General features: G+C 37.0%; 1 protein-coding gene across 1 annotated transcript in view; it reads right to left on the bottom strand.

The window, feature by feature from the left end:
- Window positions 1–1,626: 1,626 nt before the first annotated feature.
- NAA15 (N(alpha)-acetyltransferase 15, NatA auxiliary subunit) overlaps window positions 1,627–25,590 on the bottom strand; it is a 37,609-nt gene continuing 13,645 nt past the window's right edge. The window contains exons 3-20 of the mRNA XM_027698835.1: window positions 24,884–24,988; window positions 24,101–24,258; window positions 21,643–21,777; window positions 21,317–21,470; window positions 18,876–18,995; window positions 18,131–18,226; window positions 17,891–17,997; window positions 17,383–17,455; window positions 16,486–16,655; window positions 15,798–15,950; window positions 13,627–13,755; window positions 11,306–11,519; window positions 9,976–10,169; window positions 7,699–7,807; window positions 7,240–7,338; window positions 6,365–6,508; window positions 5,839–5,936; window positions 1,627–3,124 (exon numbers count right to left, since the gene is read on the bottom strand). Of these exons, the coding sequence (XP_027554636.1) occupies window positions 2,924–3,124; window positions 5,839–5,936; window positions 6,365–6,508; window positions 7,240–7,338; window positions 7,699–7,807; window positions 9,976–10,169; window positions 11,306–11,519; window positions 13,627–13,755; window positions 15,798–15,950; window positions 16,486–16,655; window positions 17,383–17,455; window positions 17,891–17,997; window positions 18,131–18,226; window positions 18,876–18,995; window positions 21,317–21,470; window positions 21,643–21,777; window positions 24,101–24,258; window positions 24,884–24,988 (2,459 nt within the window). The 3' untranslated portion in view covers window positions 1,627–2,923. The remainder of the gene's footprint in view (window positions 3,125–5,838; window positions 5,937–6,364; window positions 6,509–7,239; window positions 7,339–7,698; window positions 7,808–9,975; window positions 10,170–11,305; window positions 11,520–13,626; window positions 13,756–15,797; window positions 15,951–16,485; window positions 16,656–17,382; window positions 17,456–17,890; window positions 17,998–18,130; window positions 18,227–18,875; window positions 18,996–21,316; window positions 21,471–21,642; window positions 21,778–24,100; window positions 24,259–24,883; window positions 24,989–25,590) is intronic.

The following is a 25,590-nucleotide window of genomic DNA, read 5'->3' on the forward strand; positions in this document are numbered from 1 at the left end:
CCCGTCCCCGGGAGATATCCACAGTATGTCATCACCAGTGGCTCCACTGATGGTGAAAGCATCTTTCTCCAGTGAAAATCATGCATCAAAACAAATCATGACTCATGAGTAAGCCAACACTCTGACCATGAATGCAATCCCTGCTCACCTGCGTTGTCAGCCAAGCATCGATAATTACAATTTTGGATCTCAGCACGCAAAGGAAAGCTTTCACTGCAGCACAACATTCTGTGCTACCACTTCACAAGACTCATTGCATTGGATTGTAACTTCATTTCCAGCTCTTAAAACTCTTCCTCAGAAGCTAGCCTTGCATCTAACAGGAGAGATATGATGATGAAGGAATAACAATTCCTTTGCCAATTAAAGAACCTTCGTCTTTAGCTGAACTCTTGGCTTAGTTTCCTTTCCTGGGATTGCAGTCTTCTGGAAGGGGATGAGGAACCTCCTTAATCCAAAAGCATCATCTCTGAAGCACTAATGGATGGCTTCAAGCAAGGTTATGAAGTAGTATCCTTGGGGAAAATCACAACAGATGTGCAGATGGAGGCTTCTGGAAGGCCCACTGAAATATCCTTTTCCACATTTGCATAATGACAGATAACAAGTAACTTCTTGCTTTTAGTTCCTCCACTTCAACGCAAAAACAGGCAGTGAAAAAGTAAAAGAAATAATCCCATTTATAGGCAGCACCCAAAAAACAGTATTTGGAAAACCAGAATTTGCTTGATGCAATTCACAATCTGTTAAGAGTGAACACTCATCTGCCTCCAGCTAAGCATCAGAAGCCAAGGAAACGGCAGCAATACTCAGAGGCAAGGCCAAAAGCTTGTAGCTTGTGTAGGCAAGACTGAACCATCTTCAATAATTGCAGAAGACATGCAGTCCAAGTATCTCAGGCTGCAGAAATGACTGAGATTAAGACATCCATACCAGACTCAAGTAAAGGCTCTGTAGGTATTCTAGTCCCTAAAAGCCCAGCAGGTTAAATATACAAATACAGCAACACAACTTACATTTCCGACAGAAACTACACTGCAAACATACACAAGGATAGTCTAACCATGAAAAGAAAGTGGAGTTGAATATACAACAAAAATCTGTTCTTCTGACAGTTAAAAAACTACAAATCCCAATAAGTCTTCCAGGATTTCTTAACTGTACATGTCAATATCGCTGAATCCCATGATGTGGAAGAGGAAGGCTGTGTATCCACATGACAGATACTCTGTAACTCAACTCCTGCAGCAAAGAAGGCACTCACTTTGTAAGCTGTAGTTTATTTCTGCTCTGTTTTATATGATGAACCTACAAAAGAAAACATTTGAGCACTTATCTATATTATTAACACAGTAGACTCGTAGATTGAAGCTTGACTTGGAAAACAAAATTCAACCTAACACTGGTGGAACTTAAAAGCCAAGTAACAAAGCATTGTGTGTTATAGGACTTCCCAGACATTCAGTATTTACATATAATGCATTTGCATTTTATACTTGATGACCACCCATCAGGAGTGACATTGTTAGCATGACTGGACAGCACAGTAAGCCAACCCTGAGCTGCACTCTAGCAAACCCATTCATTTTCAAAGTACAACATAGATTGGTTTAAATATTCACACAATTGTTTTTCAAAACGTTTTATTGCATTATATTTGGTACCTTATGTTTGACAAAGGAAATTACATCTGTAACTGCAGGAATAAGAAGCTGGTCTGTTATTGAAAAAAAATTTTGGGCCCCTTAAAAGTTACAAAGTCTTGGGCTTGCCTGAAACAACTGAGCAAGAAATATATTCTTAAGAAATGTAGGGCTTCAAGTATTACAAACCTGTGACACTGTGGAAAAGTTCCAGAGGTATCTAAACTGCAGCACTTTTTTATTTTTTTTTTTCTGCATAACATGAACAAGGCCTGCTGAGGTTTTAATCTATTAGTCTCTTGATCAGTCAAAATGGTAGTCAGGAGTTTTCCTCTTTGCAACTTCAAGCCATAGTATGTTCTCATTTTGTTTTCACTCTACGTGAAAAATGCATGCGATCTTTCTAATTAGTTGGTGCCACATCACAGTGCATAATTTTTATTTGGTTCTTGCATTACAGTTTTAAAAAGTTTGGCCAACCCACGCTGATAAGTTCATCTCAAGAACAGCAACATTGATTCTCCCCTCCCCACCCTGCCCCCCCCCCCAAGTTTAATCCCAAGAGAGACCGTTTTAACTGGTTCCTTCAGTTAAAAACTGTGGTGCAAGAACACCAAACTGATCGTGTACAGTGAATTTCAGAGACACAACAAGCTTATTGAACACACTATGTTTCTTAATTCTGCTTGATATCCTGTATGTCCAAGCACCCCCAACATAGCACGTATGTTGCAGGTTTCTCTGTATATTTTGATTCGCATTGCATACTTCCTATGGACACAATCATCCCCCGTATCAAAATCAGTCAGATGCTAAAGCCCCACCAACTCTTTGTGCTCAGTGAAAGAATCCAGTGCTAAAACAGCAGTTTTGCTGTCTGAGATAACAGTAATCTCACAAGACAAATTTAAAGTTAATATTTCTGCCACACACCTGCTCTGAGGGACACATACCCCTTCAGGTCTCATATAAATTAGTTTAAAAACATGGGTGGGTAGGTAGGTAGGTAGGGAGAAGGGTTGTTTTTTTTTTCCTTTTTCAATTTTAGCAGCTTTTAATTTTTAAGAAACCGAACAACCTATAACCAGTAATATGTTAGATATTTTATATATATATTTGTCAGCAGGATAAAAAAAAAAGTAAAACTATTTGAAGGCAACCAGGTTGGTTTTTTTTTTTCCTTCTGTTCTTTTGTGTAAGTTAGAACAATTCAGCAGGTGCGTGACAAAAATATTATACACCAGATATGGTCCAACGTCATTTTTTTCCAATAAAGTTGTTCATATTTCATTGGCCAGTTCTTCAGGTTCTGCAGAGCTATCTCCATTAACTGTGATCTTCATATCCTCTTCATATCCAGGGGGCATGAAAGCCAAAGCATAAGGGAAAAGCTTATGACAATTTGCTCTGTAAGTTTCAGATGCTTCTTTACAGTCTCCAAGGCTACCGTCACATAAAGCTTCTAATACCTCCATACAAGTCTAATTAAAGAGAAAAATAAAGAAAGATTATGGTTTTTTTAAACATTCAGCTGAAGGCTCACAAACCAGAAATAAAATACTACAAAGAAAACAAACTCCAAGTATTTTTTACAGGTTTCAAACAGCAGTTTTGCTGCATGAGATAAGAGCAAACTCACAAGACAAGTTTAAAGTAGTATTTCTGCCACACACCTGCTCTGAGGGCTACACACCCCATTCAACATCAAATGCCATTTTAATTAGACACAGCACGAAATACAGGGTAGTCTGATTTAAGAGAATGTGATTTAAAAAGAAATCCAAAAACCAGTTAGAAATCTTGACTGGAAAATGAAAATACTCATTTGTCACCTGTCCCTTTTTTCCTAAAAAATTTTTTCCTACTAGTTGGGAACCAAGAACCCCACCAGTCGGGGGATACACTGACTGTTTCAACAACACATAATGTACCTTTAGTGTTTGCAAATAAAACAATGAATACAGAACATATACTATAATTTCCTAGTAATGACTTCTGTGAAGTGTGGAATATAAATAAGATGTGAAAACAGCATTAGCTGAATAACCATAATTAGATGTGAAAACATTTCTGGTAGGGAAATTTTTACACTTAAGGTCATGTGAGTTGCTGAAGTGTGCCTGTAACTAGTAAATCAAATCAAAGTAGTCTGATATTACCACATCCTTCAGATATATGCAGTTTCCTATCCATTTTTATTCATGATTTAGAAGACAAAAAGGAGACTTCCTGTGGTTTGTTTTTTTTCCAACCTGCACTGCAAACATCAGAAACCAACCCACTGAGCATCACTAAAGCCTGTCAGTATTTAACATCTGCCTGTGCTGTGTGTGCAAGCATTAGCATAGCAAGTCAGTCTTTTCCCACTCCTATGACATTTGGTATAGCTTTTATTTCTTCTGTGTATTGAGATTAACTGCTCTGTCCTCCTCCTGTGGGGTTATGAAGTTCTCTTTAACAACCCCTTTTGCACACATTTGCTCTTTGCTGGTCTTTACTAAAATGAAATGTAATAAATTTGATCTCATTGCACACAAAAATGCCTTTCAGCAAATGCCCAGACTCCTCCTGATTCTCAATTTTTAGGGCACTTTCAATTTCCCTTCTAAAAGTTCAGCAGAACTCCAACTCTTACTTCATGTTGGCACCCAGAATTCACCACTTTCAGTTTTTTCACAATGCAGCATACAGCATGTTTATACACTCTGAGTTGCTAAATGCTTCCTCTAGTCCTACCAAGTTAACACCTCCACAATGACCAGACATTTTTGATTACATTTGAATCTCTCCCCAGTCCAATTCCCAGAATCCTACTCCCAGGCAAAAAACAGCAAAAAGAAGGCTGTTAACGCCAAACTAATTTTTGTTTTCTAAATCTCTTGATAATCTGGCTTAGGCTCTTTGAGACCACTCAAACAGTAAAGAAAAAAATGCTATCCCAAAAAACAACACCCAAACAAGATAAGTTTATGAAAACTGCTAAATATGTACTTAGGATATAAAAGACACAAGTTTGTGTCTCATACCACATCAGCTAGGGTAGAGAAAGGATCTGAATCTTTAACATCCTAAACTAGTTTATAAATCTCAGCAATTTGCCTTTTATTGTCTCTTTTTCCCCTCTCTGTCTGGTCCAAAAATTCCACTATGAACTTAAAATCCTTCACAAAAAATTGAAGTTCTATTGAACCCAGTCTATTTCCAAAGAGATGTTTTTTGGAAAATATCGATTTTTGCTCACAGAAGAACAGTTTTATAGTAAAGTTTACCAATTTTACTTGCAATACATCTAAAAAATTCTCAAGTGCAGAGACAAAGAGGACAATAAAGAAATAAGTTTGCACAGCCTGCCAAAGAATCTCTCTAATGAAATGTGCTGGACACTCTTACATGATACAAAGGAAACAGTTTGTCTGGGATACAGAAATAGTTTAGAAAAAACTTAAAAAAAACCCTCAAAGGACATTTTATTCCTTCTCTGTTTTGCCAGGCAAGTATATGGTCAAACGAAGAAAAAAGACCACGTTTATTAATTTTTATAAGAAATACAGGAAAATACAAAGAAAAATTACCTTTCTAAAATACTGTAAATTGCAAGTAACAACTGACAGTCTTCCCAGATGAAGGTGGGGCAGTGGTACAGGGAGATTATTCCATGACCACCAGAATGGAGCAAAGATTCAAAATTTGGTAAGCTTTTCATTTAACTACACACTAAGGCAAAAATGTGCATATGCAACTTTTAATAAACCTCAGGTAATTCCCACAGCTTGCAGAAAGTTGATTATGGAAAGCCTTCCCAGAGTCTGGGCCACTCCTAAGTCAATCTTTTTCTTGTGAACAGTCACCTGTGTGACAGCCAAAGCTCAGACAGACTATTGTCTTTTCTTACAGGGGAGCTTAGCATCTCTTGCCATGTGAATTCTCTTATGTTTAATAAGTTTTCCCACTACCTGTGGCAATAACATGGTTTCTGCTGTTGCTATTTTCATATTATCACAAAACTAAATTAATTTAGAAGTGTGAAAAGAATGTTAAATGTTTAAGTTCAGATGAACCTGACACCTCTCTCTCTCACAACTCAACCTCCTTACCATAAGGCACAGCAACCATGTCAGCTTCCTCTTACCTCCAAAATTTGCATAAAGTTCCCACAGATACACCAGAAATTGTTTACAATTTATAAATATGTTACCTGAAGATTTCTGTTAATAAGGGATTCATCCAGGGTCATTGCCAGCTCCACTGCCCTTTTCTGACTGGAAGGATCTAAATAGTACATCATTTTGGCAGCTACAGGAGGAAAAATTAAACTCATCACCAAGTCGACAACCAAAAGTGTCTCATATACAAACATAAAGTAGATCTAATAGGACTAAGAGGGGGACTGAACTCTCCAGCAGTAGTTCAGAATGGAACCACTTGGAGCACAAAGCTTGACACCTACTCGGGTAGACAAAGCACTGAAACATTCAACAGACATCAGAAATTACAACAGATAGGGCAGAGAGGTCCAAACATTTGTACTACGGCAGCACAAAGACAAAATTAAAGAAAACCAGAGACAACTTGGCAATCATGTCAGAAGAACTCAAACCGAGAGCAGAAAAGTGCTTCCGAGGGAAAGATTGTAACATCACTGGGGCTGACACTGAGATACCACTGCCAGGTAACCACAGAAAATACAGAGGTAGGGCAGAACAAGGATAAAGGCAAAGTACCTGATAACCTATGTGGCAGTGAGTCATAATTCTTTTTAAGGAAAGCTTCATTGAAGTTCTTTGGATTAGTTGCTCCAAAAAGCCGATTCATTTCTTGGTTTAACACTGTTCTAACAGCATCAGGCAGATCCTTACTTTCAGATACTGCTCAATTGGAAAAAAGAAGTTAACTGAGGTGGGCACAGGTAATCACAGTAAAATATAATTTATGTATTTAATATTTTTCATGTTTACATTATGAATGTAATTGGAAAGGATCTCGAAGGAAGATGCATGAAATTTGAAAAGGAAAATAACTGGATCTGGTTGGAAAAAGCTTAACTGTGACAGTTTTCTGATGCTTAGAAAAAGCCAAAGCTTTTCTACACTCATACAGTCCCATCCTTACTAATTAAAATCTATGAGGCTCAAAGACTGTTGTCACACAAGCCTGTTCTGTATCTAGTTTGCAGCCCCCATCAGAAAGGGTAACCTCTGGGGCAAGGGAAGGGGCAGAATCCGTCCAACCTTTTACCAAAAAGGACAGAATTCTAAGCCTTCTCCTTGCATGCTGGCACAGGCTGCCAGCAGAAAAGCAAGGTTCCTCACTGTACAGTTCCACTTCTTCACTCCCTCACTCTTTCAGGCTTCACCATACTACTCACAGTCCTGAAAAGACTTACTAATACTGCAATAACTCCTAAATCCAGCTGCAGTCATAACAAACATGCTTAATTTTAGCATGAACCAGTTGTTTAAAGGGCTTTCTAATATGTGTATTAAATATTTTGAATGAAATGTGATAACAGCCTGTAAACTAAAAATCAGTGATTGTATGCTGGCTCAGCATCACCTGGAAGTGCGTACAGATGAAGTCCTACCAAACAGACACATACCACTGCTGAAGAGATGAATCATACACTCGTGAAGCCAAGGATGACTAGAATCAATAGCAAAGGCTCTCTTCACAGACTGAAGCATCAGAAGGAACTTCTCTGGAAAAAAAAAAAGTGTTGGGAAATTTCAAAAACCTGTGGTGGGAACTCACTACATTGTGTTGCAGGAGTATTTAGCGTTTGAAATCGGAATGATCAGAAGAAATTATAGCTGAGTGTACTGCAACAGCTGTTTTTTCTAACATGCATGTATTTAACCAGCGAATTAAGTGGATAATCACCCAGTGTTCACACTTTGGTTTGTCACAGACTGCTTGTGGCTGGGGTGTCAGTCCAATGAAAAGTTCTGTGTCTCAAGAGGGACTGGATCCTCACATCCAATGAATAACTTTTGTTTAAGTTCTAATATACAGCTTTATGAATCACAAATTTCTTGCTCTCATTAGTTTTCTCACCTACCTTTTCGAAAATAAATCTCAAAGGCAAAAAGATGCGTCTCTATTTTGTTCTTCACTAAATTCTTCAGGGGTGTTAAAAATTTAATGGCTTCTTCCAAAGGTGCTTCAACCTATGGATTTAAGGAAGTGACACACAACTAGGTCAAAGTTTAAACCTACTCAACAGCAACAAAAATTAGCTATTCCTGAGACAGAGAGTTACTCTCCTAAGGCAGTGCATAAGATGCTTAAACCTCTTCTGTTACAAATTCTGCACATTTCACTCAATATTAGTGTCTAAACATTGACTAAAAAGTCTAAAGATTTGCTTTGTGATGGTTACGAATCACATTTTCCTACAGAGATAAAAGTCTTTGCCTTCTATCACATATCATTGGTGAACACAGCTGGAGCTGAACGTGCTCTGAAATGGGCAGTAGGGCTGCCCACAACAACCTACACACATAGGCCTGAGGTGATGGTAAATGACTAATAAATGACCATGACATTCTGCTGAGGTGAACTTCAGACAGGTTCCTAAGAGCTGCTAGGTCATGGCAACATTCCCAGCCAAGATACAAACAGCAAGCTTGAAGTAACTAGATATTGACCAAGGTCTCCTGGTCTTACCCAGTGTAATCCACTAAACGGGCAGCCTTAACACAAATTAATTCTAGGCAAGGTTTCTTAATAGGCTCTTCCATCTAGACATTCAGGATTAGTCAAACAAGAACTGTCTATTGTGCTTCCTATTTTTGTTTTTATGAACATAAGCCACTCTCTAAGAAGCAGATAAATTTGTTGTGTGTCAGTAACAACTTAGTAATGTTGAAGTGATATACCTGATGGCAAATAACTGAGCTGAAGACAAGGACAGACACCTTCCTGCTAAACATGTACTACAGCACCTTCCATAAAAACAACCGCATCATTTCTGTGTGCTGCTGATTTTACATACGTCACTGTGCACATCAACTATCTGGAATCCACAATAAACCAGATTTCAAACCTATGCCTCTAATGCCAAAGCTACACACCCAAACAAGTCCGGGGCAACTGTTTCAGGAAAACTGTTTGCAAGTGATCAGCTATGTCAGAAATGGTCCTCTGGCACTAGGAACCTGCATTTGGAAGTGTCATGATTCCGATACTAACTTAGGAATATAATTATATTATACAGACATCTATATCTTAAATACATAACTAGTTTTGCCAAAGGAATGCATTATACAGCTGCAACTACTCCCTATAATCTTGGGGACTGCTCAGTTTTTTTCCGGGCTATCCCATGACGTTCCTCTACTCCAGAACTCAATTTCAATACTCACCACTGAGACCATTTCAATCTTAACCAGCAGTGCAACTAGAGTAATTAGCAGTGCAACCAGCAGTGCAAGTAGCTTCTTGCAACCAGTGAGCTAAACATCAGGATACCAACAATATTCTTAAATAACTAGTGCAGTTTAAGTCACTTGCTTCCTGGCTACAGAGTGAAGTTCATTGTCTCAACTTTCAAATACCACCTCAAGTGCAAATAATACTCACTGTATGTGTAAAGTGAACATAATGAATACTGTATCTATCAGAACTTGGATACTATCCTACTATTGCTATAAATTAATTTTCCAGTCTCTGTATTTTCCTTATCTTCCCCCATGTTTTTTGAGTGTTTTCCTGCTCCTTACAGGTATAATTTTTAGCAAAAACAATAGCCTCCTGGGTCACCTCCCCTTTATATATCTCTACAGCTCTTAATCCAGATCTCAAAATCCTTCTCAGTCTAGTGTACTACTATGTACTACTACAGCTGCTTTATCCCTTTTTTTTCCCCAATCAAAACAAATGCAAACAAATCCTGTTAAAGCACTCAATGCTTCAATGGCTCCTCTTTCACAGGCTTAACTATGCTTAATAAACAAAAAAATATTAGGGGACATAAAAGAGCAAATGATAATCACCTTACATACAGAATAGAAAGACTCCCATCTGACCAACTAGAAATAGGGTATAATCAACAAGTTAGTGCAATACACACATGAAAATAGGTCCACCTGTAGCAAATGTTTACGACTTCAATCAGCACCTGTCAGAACTAGGCACAAAAGCCGTGATTTCCACCATACTGACAGTATACTGAACAAACTACCCCTAGAAAAGAATTCTTTTTAACATGCTGCCTGTGAAGAGAAGCCATACCAAAAAAAATAAACAAGTTATCTGAATGACTTTCTATTTTTATCTGTGCTCACTGCAACTTCTGTAGCAATTTCTATGACTTCATTATTACATTAGTAAGCACCTTTGCCAGTTTCTCGGGGATAAGTTCTTCTTTAGGTCCTCCAATTTCTTCATCATCATCATCTTTCTTCTTTTTCTGATTCCTCTGTTGCTTTTCCTTCTCAGCATTCTTCTTCTCCTCCTCCAGCTGGGCTTTCTTCTGCGCTCTTCTCTGCTTATTTCGTAGCTTCTTTAGCTCCTTGTCAGACATATTCGCTGTACACACACAAAGGGCAAAAACAGACAACATTGATGTCTAATATTAACAGTCTCCATCAGTTGTCAAGACACCACCACCTTCTTTAAACCATACCTACCAACAAGCAGCGCTACCATTATCTCTGCAGAAGCTTATTTACTATCAATAATTACTTTACAGTCTGTGCTTCTGCTCCACAACTCACAAATTCCTTAGTGGAATCAGGGAGTAGGAATTAGAATCACATGCTGAAGGTGGGACAAAGTAATTACTGCACGACTCCACAAATCCAGCACCAGGAGTAAAAGTGCACAGCAATACTCATTGATTTCTCCCTGAGGCATTACACATGTCTAATGTAGTAATTAAATGGCCTAACAAAAATAAGGTGAAATAGCTCCACTTTGGCATAGACAATTTCAGCTTTGCTTCTGATGCCCTACAGACATATATGATTCATATTCAGATCCTCTCTTCCCTCCAATTACAATATGGAGAGTTAATTTAAAACACATTAGAAGTGGTTGCAATAAATTCTATTACACTTCCACCTGTCTTAATTTGAACTGAAAGCCACACAAATGAACTGAGATAAAAAATATTAAAAGTTGACAAATTCCTCTTGAAGGACTGATGAGCCTCTATTCATACCGTTTGAGGTACCCCAAGCCACTTAAGTTGCTCTCAAATCACAGATGAGGGGAAAAAAATATCAATGGATTTAAAAGTAATTTTTACATCACAAGCAAGATGATAAAATTTAAGTTGCTACCTAGTGAAATTTTTGCATATTCTTAAAATGCTCAGAAAGAGAAACCACCAAGAACATTGGCTTTTCAATCTGTTATTTCAGACCAACCACCATGAGAATTCCATGTTTTCACAGTCACTCCATAACACAAGCACATTTGTTTTACAACTCTCACTACAAACCCATCATTTTATAATAACCAAGATAAAAACATTTATTAGTTTAACTTTCAGCAGAACATCTACTTTTACATGCAGTCAAAGTTACAATTTGCCTGCTTTGAGTTGTGTAAAACTTTTATTTTCGGCTACTGCAGTTTACAACTCCAAGAATGTTAGATCTTCATAAAATATCCACTAACTAGTGAAACTGCACAATTAATAAATCCTGAGGGTTGAATACCTGTATCAGCCTCGTGTTCTTTATTTTCATCTGTTAAGGGATTATCATGAAGTTTCAAATATATCTCTATGGCAATTCGTGCTGCTTTGAAGTAGAACGGATGCTGTCGAAGCACATCTTCTAGTTTTAACAAGTCCACGTAAGACCTAAGGGTGATCTTCCTCATACAGTAAGTGTGGAAGTCAAACTGGTCGTCCGTGATTTCTACAAAATGCTAACACAGCGTAACATAACATCATTTAGCCAGTATTAACAATCAGGTACTAACCCGGACTTTTAAAATACGCTTTCCCCAAAGGAATTGTTTAGTAAAACTCTGCTGTTTGACAAATACAACCTAACTGTTAGAAAGGTTAACAAAATCCTCCAAAAATAAAGTCATGGTGAAAAGAACAGAAGGCACCTTAGGTCAAAAACAAAATTCACCCATTTCACAACCTCTTAACAGCAACTACCCTCTGACAATTTGCAGTTTAAGGGGAAAAGGTCCTACTTTCATTGTACATAAACTTCACTAATTCTTTTTCAATTAAAAGTATAATTTTGATTTCCACTAAATACCATGGCAATAAATTCCACACTTAAATAATACGTGGTATGACAAAGTACTTCCTTTTGTTCAAGCTCTGCTTTCCTCATCATCACCTGATATCCCTTTTTGTTTGAGAAGCAGTGAAAAATCATGCCCTCTTGAACTTCTACACATATTTATGATCTCATACAACTTCAATCTAAACTCAGCTGTTGTTTGTCAAAGCTGAGGCTAAAAGAGTGAGCATGATAAGCTAATTACAGTCTCTGTTTTGAAGTTACTCCATGCATATTTTACCAGCACGTTTTTAAGGAGGTGTGATACTGAGATGTTAACAGTATGACAGTCACAGGATTGAATAAAAGTATTTCTATAGTCACGTAATTCCCCACTTATCTTTTTGACTGCTGCTCCACACAAACACAGAAGTTGTTGCAGTGTTGTCTATAATGGTATTAGGATTTCTTTCCTGAGCAGCAATAATTAATGCAAGACCTTTTACTACTTATGCAGAGGCACAGAATTTTTCTTGCCCCTCATTCACTGACTACACCATTGAACATTACGTTTCATGGGTCACTTTTAGTATTGAGACAGCACAGGTCTTGTCCTTGCACTATTCAGTCCTTTTCTGTGATCATTTATTGACATATGAAGCAATGGAGACTCTAGAGAGATACCTTAATGATCTCCATGGTATATCCCTTCTCTTGCAAAAATTGATTATTTATTCCTACTCTATTTTCCAAGCCATGAATTAACTATTAAAGTCATGAGATCAACTTCCTACTTTTTCTGAGACAGTTTAGATCCTTTATGGTGTGAAGGATGACATCAAAAGCGTTTCTGAAATCCAGAACATATTTTAACAACTAGACTGCCCTAAACATGACTGGCACCACTAAAGGATTTAAGAGGCACTGCTTTTTCTTACAGAACACCAAAGCTTTGTTGATGGTTTCTGAATTCAACATATTTGTCTATTTCATTTTTGAACTTTACAACACCTTCAATCAATTAATCCAATAAATAAACATAGTGACTTAATTCCTTAGAAATTTTTATTTGCAAAGAGGCACAGCTTCCTACTAAGTTCTGCTCTTTCAGCACTTCATTTACACCCTCAGCTGTCTGGTCTTTTTCTAGACCCTAATGTGCTTTAAAAAACCCAAACCCATACCTTTCTTTTTTTTTTTTTTTGAAGTTGTGGATCCAAATTGTGTTGTTTGCCTTACTAAGGATCTGCATTTAACATGCGAGTATTCCTCCTTTTTTAAACACAATTTCTACTTTAAGAAGTTGTTATATTTCCAATAGCTTCTTTTAAACTGTAGCTTAATTTTTTTTTTTTTTAAGGAGAAGATACTCAATATTTTTGATAGTTTTTTTAAAGTTCATGTCTACCACTAAAACAGTGCTTAAACAGTAACTAAAATGACATTTTTTTCCTTTACTTTAAGAATGGGCTTGTCAGCTCAGTCATGTTATTTTTGGACTTAAAGTACACTTAGTTTTTACCCAAATATCTATTTCTTTTATGTACACTGCCAATATTTCTCAGAGTTTTCCTCTCTCTTCTGGATCTTCAAATAACTTTAAAAAATCTCTTCATAACACACAGTTTACAATGGCACTTTTAGGAGGAAATGTAAACTTATCAACGTGCCAGTAACCAACATGAAACGAAATCTCTCCTGGAGCTACATGAAGTACACTCTTACTGCTCAGAAAAGAATCATTGAACTTAAGCCAGTGTTTTCCAACCTAGGCAGTTTAACTGGATACGTACTCTCTCAATTTCATGGCATTTTTTAAGTGCTTCTCCGAATTTGTTCATCGCCTTGTAAGCTTGCGCACATTCTGTCTGAAACCACATGCACTGCATTTCATTCAAGTTCTCTACTGCCGAGGTTCCTTCCTAAAAGCAAAAACAGCATTGCACAAAAAATAAATCTCTCATTCCATTTGTTGACGGCTGTTTCCTTTTTATCTTGTCCTAATTAAAAGTACAAATAAGGATGCTATCAACAGAAATGCTGAATCTCAGAACTGGAGTCCTGAAAGTCGGAAATGCCACAGTTAAGATGGACTGGCTTTGTTCATCAATTTAAGGAAAATATAAAAACCTTTGTTACATTTACTGGAAGAGTAATGTTTCCTCAGAAAGAAACAATGAAGAGCCAGGTAGTGACCATTTAACTGTGACGGTTCCTCAGCTTCAGGATAGGTGAGACCTTCATTCAGTGTTTTTAACACTGTGTGCACACAAGTAACACACTGCAGCATGAAAAAAAATGGCAGGAAAGTTCTAGCACATGGCAAGACACTGACAGCTGCAGGAAATCCTGCAGGAATTTTTTTTTTTCTGAACTTAAGCAGCCATCTGCATCTTCCAGAGAATTGCTGATTCAGCTAAGCGTACTAACTGACAGCAGTAGTAGGTGATTTTTTATGCCATCAGCAGTAGGGAGCAGTGGCAAGGCAAAAGGAATACTGTTAACTCAAGACACCTTCTGGTTCAAAAAATGAGATTACAGTTGTCTTTCAAATCTGGTATTTATATACACTTGCACAGATTCGGAGAACTTAGCAATGAAGGAGAAAGGCAGTGTTCAAAACAGCCTGATTTAGGCAGCTAGAAGTGAGAAAAAAATGTCAGTTCCATTTGCATTATGGTTACTTTAGGTCTCCTTTAATTGTTTTTTAATTAAGAAGCTTGTATTTGAGCATTAGACATAAGATCAAAAAGAGATAAAAAGATTACACAGAGCAATATAATCAAATCATACTTTTCAAGTTCAGTTTTGGGTAACGTATGCTTGCTTTTCTGACATCATCTTAGAGCTGCTTAAGGCATTGAGGGAGGTCAAATCAACTAAATTCATATCAGATTTGCATCAAAACCCCCACATAAAGTTACTGAGTTTTATATAAACAGAGCTTCCGTTGCCTTCATGTTTGCCTGCACACATTTCACAAAGACCCTCCAGATTTCCCCTTATAAAAACTGCTCCCCCTCCTCTCCATTCAACCCAACTTACTCCAGGTTTCTCCTGCTCTTCAAGAGAGAGGAGAAAAATGGGACAACAAACAGAAAAGGCTTTACCTTTGAAGGTAGAACCCAAGAGCTTGTTGCCTGTCTCCCACAGACAACATATAAATGATATTACCTGTATCCTAAAACTATCACTTGACAAATAGTCTGGGAAGACTTCACTGAGCTGCTTTGCCTTTCAGTTATGAAAGAATAATGTCAAGAGAAGTAAATTTAAATGAAGTAACCAACCTGTGTGACCATCAAACCTATGAAAATGGGTTACTGCAGGGACAAAAATGATGCATGAAATTAAACAATATGCACAAGGCAAAACTTCTTCTACCAGATAACTGGTCATGTGTAAGCAGATGGAAAAATAAAAAAAGATATAACATGCAGCTTCCCTCCATCACAGTTAAACATGGCCTTAGGGATGAAAGTTTGTTCACACAAGAAAGACACCTCAGAAAGCCTTTCACCTGGTAGTCACACAAAAATTATGTTCCAAGAGAAGTTTGAATTCTCTAACTTACCACCATTAGAAAAAAAAGCTTATAAGAGACATTGGTAATTTTACCACATCTTTCAAGTATCCTACAGAATCAACATTAAACCCAAAGCTTTCTGTGAAAAAATTATTTACTGAGAAGTTCTTTCTAAAACAAGCATGCTGTATTTTTCCTACCTAGCAAAAATAACCAAATCCAAGCTTTATAGACTCTTCAATTAATGCTGTGGATCATGCCTATCCTAGAATAATTCAAACCCTGCTATGGACTACCACAAGTGAAGCAAGAAGACAGTTGCTCTGAAACAGAACTTAAACATTATAGTAACAGTGAGTGCAAAGTTAAAACACAAAGTTATTCCACAAGGGATTAGGCCCACGTTATCCAAAAGAGCCGTAGTTAAAAGCCACAAACCCGCGTAAACTTAGAACACATTTCTTCTGCTTCTTTAATGGAGTTTGCTTTCAACATGTATTTTGCACATTTGGAGTTGATAAATCTGTCTGCTGTGTCCAAAGCCTGAGCCTCATCCATCCACCTTGCAGCTTCTTTAATATTTCCAGCATGCTAAAGAGATAGAAATTTGAGTCAGATTCAGTAATTATAAAACATGCACATTTTATCTACTCGCTGTTTAACATAAATTGGTTAACTTTCTAGACATTTTTTAATAAACAGCTTTCTTCAAAAGCAACAGATCTTTAAATTTAAAAAAAGCAGTAAAATTACCTTCCCTCATTATGGAATTATTGGTCTTTTAGCACTAGATGTTTTTCCTGAAAATGCTTAAAGGACTGCTTTGGATAATCCCATTCTGAAACAATATCATAGTGTAGTTGGGAAACTGTTTCTAAGTAGTTAAATAATCCAGGGTAAGAATAGACAAAAGACTCAAATTTATCAGTGTGATTTTTAAACTGAGAATTTACATTTTGCTGTACATTTGTCCCTTACTTACTTAAAAACCTTCACAGGGGCTAATTGATATGGAGCAAAAAAAAGCCCCCAGGTAGCTAAACAATATCCTTATCTAGAAACTCATTAAAACTCACATTCATAACAAATGAATAACCTCTGGTCACTAAGGATAAGTCACACTTACCTTATAGATTTTTGCCTTCACAAGGAAGAGTTCTATCAAAGTGGGAGTACTTTCTATAGCAGCATTTATATATTCTAGAGCCAGGGACGGCTGTCCAATTTTATCATAATGTTGAGCCAAATAATACTGGACCCAGAGTAAAGTGGTTGGAGGTTCTTCTTTGCCATCATCTGGAGGGAGTAGAACAGAGAGAGGCTTTTTTGTTCAGTTTATTAAAACAACATGCCAGAAGCAGAGTGCTATAAATACACACACTGAAGTTAATTCTGCCACTATATCAGGCTGTCACACCAGACCTGGGAGTGCTTCCAACCAACTGGGTCCAGGTAAGTACATTAGCTTCTAAGTCTATGCAAGACTTGAGCATATCCTGTTCCCTTGTCATTCTGTGGTTTTAAGGGAAAGGGAGTTAGTGGGTCAGAAGGGAGCTGCATTTCGTTCCAATTATTCCCTTAGTTGAGGCAATCGATGTGCAGAACCTCCAAGAACAGAAAACTCAGTCTTCAACAAAAGCTCAAAAACTACCTCTCCATGAAGGTTGTGCTATCAGTGCATATTCTTTTTTATTTGACGTTCTGTAATTAAAGATTTGACGTAGCTTTCAAATTTCCGTTTCCTGAACAGCGATAAACTCAAGTTTTTAAAATAGAATATCTGAAGTCAAAACTGCAAAGAGATGACTAAATTCACAGATCTGGGAAAAAAGTTCAGAACAAGTGACTAAATTTTGAATACAGACTTTACATTTGACAGCTATCGTAGAGTTCTGTGTTAGGGGAAAAAAGGAAAAAAAATCATCTCTATTTCTTCACTCCCCACTAGTTACCCCACCTCTGAATGGACACAATGCTTACACCAGGCATTACTTCCATGAAGCACAACAGCCTTGGCACTCACCATTTGGGTTAAATAACCTGCAGCTTCTTAGAGAGGTTTCATAACCTATCACGAGCTCTTCTATGATTGCCACCTACACATGCAAGACAAGACACACAAAAAAATAATCTGTGGGCCAGATGGTATTTTATTTCAACCTCAGCTACTTGGTGTTACCCAAATTAGTTATTTTTGGTAAGAAAATTCTGCAATATCCTGAATTACATTACATATGGGAACAATATGTATAGTCAATCTCACCTCTATTTTCAACAAATTAAGACCAAGCCTCCCTTGGTGAACACTTACACAGCTTAGAATAAGTAAATCTGAGTTTTCTACATTTACCAAGTTGGCACAAGACTATGTATGCTTGATGTATGTACGTACATCATTTTTTTTTTAGCTATACCAGGCCATAACATGCAGCAGTGCTGATGGAGTGAACACTGAAGAAAAGTCTCCTTTATGTCTTCAATGCACCACAGCTACCATGTAGAACAGGTAAAAAGGGGTTAAAAACACTCACCTTCTCCTTGTCTTTATATAATGACCTCAAAGTATTGAAGACTGGTGGGCAACCTTTGCTGAAATTCATCCTTAGAAACTTGTCCAGACATTCCTTAAACTTTTCACCTTGAGAGGAAAAAGGCCTGTTGATTTTGTTTTACCAGACATTACTCATCAATTGCACACTGTTTATGCTGTTAAAACAGCATCTCAGAAACACAAGTGTTGATCACTACCTGCTCAGCAAAAATGCACTTACCAGACAAAAAGTTTAATGGTAATCTTCTTGGAACTAGTCCCCTTGGGTATTTAGTCCAGGCCTCTTCATAGATCTTTAACCTCTCCATCATATTAGCTGCAAGAGAATTTTCCAGTTTACTTTTCCCTTCCTTTTTGGCAAGAAGGGAAAGGGGGGCAAGGAAAGTGATTTGTATCTGGCTAAAAATAGGATCAGAATACATATATCAACTAAAAGCTCTGTGCTTCCTCAAGAACATCAGTTTCCTCTTTACTGTTTTTAAAACTGATGCACTAAATGATTCCAAGGTACTCAGTATCTGTTAATTCCTCTTCCCAAGACTAACTGCTTAATCTCTCATCTTTGAGTTCCTGCCTTATCACTGTGCTAAAATCTTCGAAGAAAGCCCTTCAGTTGTATTAGCTACAACATAAGATAACAGACAGTAAAGTAAAACTCTAAATTAAAACAGTCTTCTAGGAAATAATTCTATTCTTTCAACCACACACAGAGACTACTGCATTTTTTTGATTCTATGATTTTAGATAAGACAAGGGTAACAACAGTACCAGAAATATTTCCAGTCTTTCTTAAAAAAACCCTCAGCATTATGACAACATCTACACACTATGACTAAAAGGGAAAACTTAAATGAGGACTTTTAAAATAATAGTTTTAATATTTAAAGCAATACAAGTTTTTCATACATATATAAATTTCAAACATGCAGAAAAAGCCTATTTACTACAAGATATCAAATAATTACCTGGCTTAAGTGCCTTTTCTAGGCCTTTGTAGTAAGCCCAGTTTTCAGGATTTCTTTCTTGCAGTCCTTTGTAGACTTCAACTGCTTCTTCAAGTCTGCCAAGCTGAAGCAGGAGTTCTCCTGTGTGAAATTCAAGAAGTTTTAAATTAAGGTAACAAGATACTGAAGCAGTCTAACATTAATCACTCTACAGGAAGACACCAGATAATCTTAACTCCCTGTAGATTCTAATTTCTTTGAAAAAATGACCACAATGGCATTACAAACTAGCTGACAGATATGCTTTTACTTTGACAACAGCTGCGATGACAACAAGATTTTACAACTCGGCCCATAACTCCTGAAATTTACTTGAAAATTTACTGTTAAAAGCAAGATGCACATGGGTTTTTTTCTCACTTACTAAAGTGACTGGTTATTTTAAGTGCAGTTTTTACCACAGAAGGCAACTAAAAGCAGTACACTATTTAGCATCTTGAAAACCAAACTGAAATTGCAGAGTTGCAAATAAAAGAATGGTTCTTCAGTCTGGTATTTCATAAAACTAACTTTAGTGTTTTTAATCAAGCCATTGATTTGATGAATGGATTTTCAAGATTCCGCAAACAAGTTTCCTTTTAATGATACTTCAACATAAGATAAAACTGTTAAAAATAAACTCTAGGTCTAACAGCTGTATAAAGTGTCTTTGCTAATGCTGGAATTGCAAGAGTCAATTTCCCATTTAGTATTTTATATATTTTATGAAAAAACAAATGGAAAAAACATATTTTACGAAGTTTTGCTACTGGCAGATGTTAGGCACGAAACAGATCACACGCCACAGGTGAACAGTGTCATTCTACATTAAGGTAAGATTTCCTCATCTGGTTTCAAGAGGAAAACACAACTCAGCATTGCCTCTCTTCTTCCCTGCATCACACAACTGACGTGCAGTTTTGCCACGAGATGCTGCTTATAGTTTGGATAACTCAAGGAATACACACAGAATCTAATGCCCAGGAAAACATCAGTAGTTCACCCACTGAGAATGAACTGGGAAAATAAACCTTATTTCTTTCTTCGAGGTGCAAGGTAATTTTTTTCTATCTAACAGTGGCAAATGTCAATACAATGTTCAGTGTTTGTCAGTTGTACTTCATTCACAATGGCTTTTACACATGCATTTAAAATCTGTACACAGCACTTATTTATTAGCAGTAGCATATGCAGCAGCTAAGCCAGACCAAAGAATACAACGGGAGCTGTGCCCCAAAAAATTAATCTGTTGACCCTGTTGAAAACACACAGGCTGCAAAGAGTATTTCCGTGCTTTTTTTTTCTGGTAACTTGCTTGGAGGTTGTATGTTTTGGTTTGGTTTTTGGTGTGGGTTTGGTTTTTTTTTTTTAATGAAGTCCTACTTGAAAATCCTATTTCACTACCAGTCTCGGACCTTTAAACACTTAAGAACACAAAGTATGCCAAAAGATCTTTCAGGTAAGTCATAAAAACACACTCCCACCCCCAAAAGTCCTGCTACTATGTTTCAAAACTGGTCTGTGACAGTGTAATTTCTACATCCATATCCTTTAATATGCAAATCAAATAATACATTTGCACCCATGGAGAGTCATCTGCAAACATTTTCCTTGAGGAAGTACCACACATCTCCCACAATACCACCACTACTAAATTCCTAGGTTATTTTGCAGGACAGTGAGATTACCATTAACAGAAATAGGGAACTAGCTACAACATCTATATGAATAATATCAGAGAGTAAAAAGATTTCTTCTCTTTGCTTCAAGCAATCATCCAAACAGAAGTTTCACAGAAAGACTGTACAAGCAGTAAAGGAAGAAAACATGCTTTAAGAAAGTGCAGCTGTTAACAGAGCTGTGAGAATGAACTATCACTCTGCAATTCCAGCTGTGCAATATAAGATACACTATTATATTGATCTGCTATAGTATTACACACTAAGTTTATAATAATAGAACAGCAGAAGCCTATAGATGGCAACCCAACAACGAGACTATCTCCATATTCTGCAAGGGTGACTGAGTACAACTAAAAGCCTTCTACTGTGCTAAAAATGATTCTTCCCCTTCAGCAAGTGGCATCCCTGTCAGGACCACTATGAAAGCTGTAACAGAATGGGTCTGGGTACACTACTCTAAAAGAACTTCAGGACACCAGTTCAGGATTGTCTGTCTGAAACACCTGTTAGATTACAAGTTTCGGTCTGTTGATGCTCTGTTGATGTCTTACATCATGACCTGGGAGAAGAGCATGACAGGGACTCAACAGCTGCAAGACAAGCAGTCCTTTACAACAGCAAAATTAAATAAGTTAATCTAAAACCAAATCAAAGCTGAAGTTACAAAAGATGGGGAAAGCTGACAGTACAGACAGCCCACTGTGTGCTATGTATTTAAATGTATCTTCACAAAGTAATTACCTTTAGTTTCCTCGACAGCCAGTTTATCACAAATCTGCTTTTCATAGGTACAAAGATGCTCCAAGGCTTCTTTATATAGTCCTGCCTCCCGGAGGACTTGATTTTGATAGAGCAGCAGCTCACTGTACTCATAGTCCACTTTATCAGGTGATGTCTACACAGGAAAGCAAAACACAGGAGACAGTTCAGCCTTCTGATTCTAGAATTTGGGGTCAGATTCATTTGACTGAAGGAACTGCACAAAGTTTTCCCATCATGAAAGGAAGCAGTGTTTTATTATTGGGTTAAGCAGCAATCCACACAGGAATTTCATGTTCTCCTCTTACCTGCTGAGTCTTCCTGAATTCCTCTAAAATTTTTGCTGCCATTTCATAGTCTTCCAGCAGATGGTAAGCGATGGCATAACCAATCCATGAAGCTCGCTGTGCAGGTCGGAGCTGGAGCAACTGGTATCTCGTTTCCTGCAAAAAAGTAGCTACTAATTTTCCTGACTTTATTCTGATACTCTGTAGAATCCATTAAGCAGTAACCTGTCTTCAGTATTCTAGTATTTAAGGAGGTCACTAAAACTTAGTTTTCTACATGCATTTTTTTTAATCAAAAGAAAGAATAATCTTTAAACTACGATGGTCTTCACCAAATAAAAAAATAAAACAGCACACAAAATAACACATCATGTCCAGTTGAAGCCAGATGAGTCAGACTAACTTTGTTAATGTATGACACACATGCTTTTCCTGTCTTACTGCTTATGAACAGAAGGTAATTAAGGATACTTCAGGTTGAGTTGCACGAACATTTACTGGTGTTTCAAATTCACCTTGAAAGTATGTATGTATTAAATCCTTAAAAGTGTTGTTAGGCAATATAGGTCACGCAAACACATCCCTGTCCTTTGGCAAGAAGAAAATTACAGTTGGAAAATGCATCAGATTTGCTTGATATCACACAGTTTTAATCCGACAAAAAAGTTATTACTTGTTTTGTTACAGACTCCTGAAAGGCATCTTCAAGTAATTTAAAATAAAGGAAAAAAGTTACTATCTACTGAAAAAGCTCAAACTTTCAGAAGTAGGGATTAACCAAGAACTAAAACTAGTTACAGCAGTTTGACTAGAATGATGATCAGTCAAAATATTACAAAGTAGGAGAGGGTGGAAGTTAAAGCAAAATAAAAAACCCAACCCAAAACACAAGGTTATTCCCAGTTTTGAGAGTGAATTCATGTTCTTCAGAAACCATACGATCAGTCATGCATTACTGGGTTCTAAACACCTTAACATTTAATTCTTAATGCATTCCATAACCACATGTTATTTGTGAATACAAATTTTGTAATTGCTAAACATGTATTTATCCAGAGGCCAAGAGAACATACATTTGCAAATGTATTTGGCACCTATGTTAAGTGTTAGCTATCTTGTCTCAGCAAGAGAGGAATCACATTTCTGAATTATTAATATGAAAAAAGTAGTGATTAAAAATTGTCCTGACTCAGGAATCTGAGGACCTGTACTAGCTGATGGTTCCACACAGCTCTGAGAACAGAATTTGCTCTTGGCATACCTGTGGTATAAACATGAACATTACCCTAATCTGAAAAGGAAATAACCTATTAAGAGACCAACTAATTTGTTTTAACAACCACGACTTTAGTGGTGCAAAGAACACCTGAAAAGATGAAAATGTGCCCCCAAAAAATTATTCAAGGTCTCTCAGGTAAAAATCTCCCTTGTTTTTCCAGAGAAAAGGAATACTGTATTATACCAGTCTACATTAGTTGAAAATCAGACGAGTTTCCAGGCACAAAAAAATGGAGGAACTAAGGGGTTTTTTCCAATTCAATAATGTTTGAGTGACCATTGCCATCTCTCCTTGGATGGCACAGTAATAAAAAAAGCAAACCTTCTACAGTCATTGCTCTTTCTAATCCTATGTGAGCCATACATTGATCATGGGCTGCAATTAGAACCACATCAACATCTCTGCAATACACATACTAAACAGCAGCTGCTAATTTTTAAGAAAGTAAAGGTATTGGCACACATCAGCTCACAATTCAAGGTGACAGAAAAAAAATACTCTAACTACATTAGGAGCAGCATTTGTAGAAGAGACAACAGAAAGTTTCCTATTCTTTACAGGAGTATCATTGCCATGGCACTACCACCTTGTAAATGTTGGGTAGCATAAAACAACACCTCACATGGCAAATAAACAACTGACGCAAGGCAGCAAATAACTGGGTGCTGCAGTAACAGGCAGGAAAAGGGCTGCAGTCTAAGTTAACAAACTGCAGTCAGCTTTACTAGAAAGCAAACAGCAGAAAACAAGACAGTAATCTAAGCATTCTGAGAATTAAATCAAGAAAGAAGAGGAATACTCAAGAGGTCTGATCCACAATCTTACAGCTTGCGGGAAATATCTGGACCCAAAGGACCCAGGAAGCAAAGTATGATGGTTCATGCAGCATACTGCATGAAATTACATGATGAAATTTGCTTTGTATTATAATTATTTCAAGAAAATAATAAGACTGGAGAATGTCTACAGCTGGATTATACAGCATCAAAAAAAAATAAGAAATGCAAGCAATTCTGCACTAAGCTGGAAACACATAATTTAATATGCCATTAAATCTGTATACTTTACAGAAATTGCATCAAGTGGCACATTGTTTAATGACACTTTGAAAAAAAATATACATTAGATCCAGTGTTAAAACTATCTGACATGTTTGCTGCAGTTCCCTAGATGATGATTGAAGGCGGTATGTATACTTACCCTGTAACCTTCAAGATCCCTCATTTGAATCTGTAGCAGAGAAAGATCTCTCAAGATTTGAAGATTGTCTTTGTCCCATTTCAGTGCATTTCTATAGCATTTGATAGCTTCATCATACTTCTTGTCTGACCTCTGAAGAAGGCCATAGACATGCCAACCTAGAAAACTCCGTTAAGGCTTCCACTGAATTGGAGCAGGGAGAAAACAAATCTAACAGTGATAGAACAGTAGGCAACAAGCTCTCGAGCTGTTTTATAAAAGGACAGTAACATTACAATTCTTTTCATCAGAGAACTTTGCCAGTTTTATGTATAAGGTTCATATAATGTGCTGTAAGCTTTACTTTTCACATACTGGGGGAGGAAATAAAGTAAGAGGATCTCTGAAAACACTAATAGGTTCACTTGAACACATTTTTAGACAACTGAAGTGCCTGCACCTCCTGCACTCTATGACAAGTCTTTAACAGTGTAATGGCAACTACTAATGTTTTTAGAGCAAATCACATGCTTAAATGCCCACCACAAGTTTAGAGTTGGAGCTCAATGATCAAAATAACACACAATGCAAGCCAAAGTAATATTTGAGCTAACTGTGACTGCAAGGAGAGATGCAAAGCCCTTTGGACAGCTCAGACAAAATATTCTTATTTACTGGAAACCAATCTGAAAATTCTGAACTTCCAGTGTGAAGGTCAGTTGTACTGGCTATGCTATAAATCAAGTAGTTGTAGAAATAAACCTTTTCAATTCATAAGCAAAAGCCTTGTTTCAAAAAGGATACAGACATGACTCTTCAAGTCATTCCTTAGGCCTCTGCGCACAAGTTCATAAGCTTCCTCTTTCTTCCCTAGACAGTTTAAAGTTAGTCCTTTCATTGCCAAGGTTTCTAAAATAGAAAAAAAAAAAGTGAAATAAGTATCAATTATTCATTTTCATAGGTTTTAAGCTTAGTATAGAAACACTAAATATAGTATAAATGCAAATTTAGATTCAGTCATCAGCACCAATATTTCCCATTCTTTTTTCCTCGTGGAAAACTATACTGTCAGATTATTCATTTAAGTATATCACACATGACAACAAACCTCATACGTTACTTCCACCAAAACAAAGTAACATTTTATTTTAAAGGCACTAAAAACTGTCTGCTCTACAAACATTTGGAGATTTTTTAATATAAAGGCACGTTATAACTACTCAAGTATTTATTAATAACCCTGAGACTTCCACACATCCAGCCATGCCAAACTAATTGCAAAAAACCCACAAAACATTTCTGAACAGTGGAAAGAAACTGTCAACTCAGCATTAAGAACTAACTGAAAATACAGCAGAGGACAAACACCTTTTTCTTCTTTTGGAATAAGATTACTCCTTCAGAGAAGTGGCAGATCACAGAGATGACAGACATACTGAACAATATTCAGCCTCTTCCTTTCATCTTTCACTTTCATGTGAGTGAACACCAATTTCCACTGAAAAGTGATC

This window comes from Neopelma chrysocephalum, unplaced genomic scaffold, assembly GCF_003984885.1.
Source record: "Neopelma chrysocephalum unplaced genomic scaffold, ASM398488v2 Primary Assembly neopelma1_133, whole genome shotgun sequence".
Classification (NCBI taxonomy): Eukaryota; Metazoa; Chordata; class Aves; order Passeriformes; family Pipridae; genus Neopelma; species Neopelma chrysocephalum.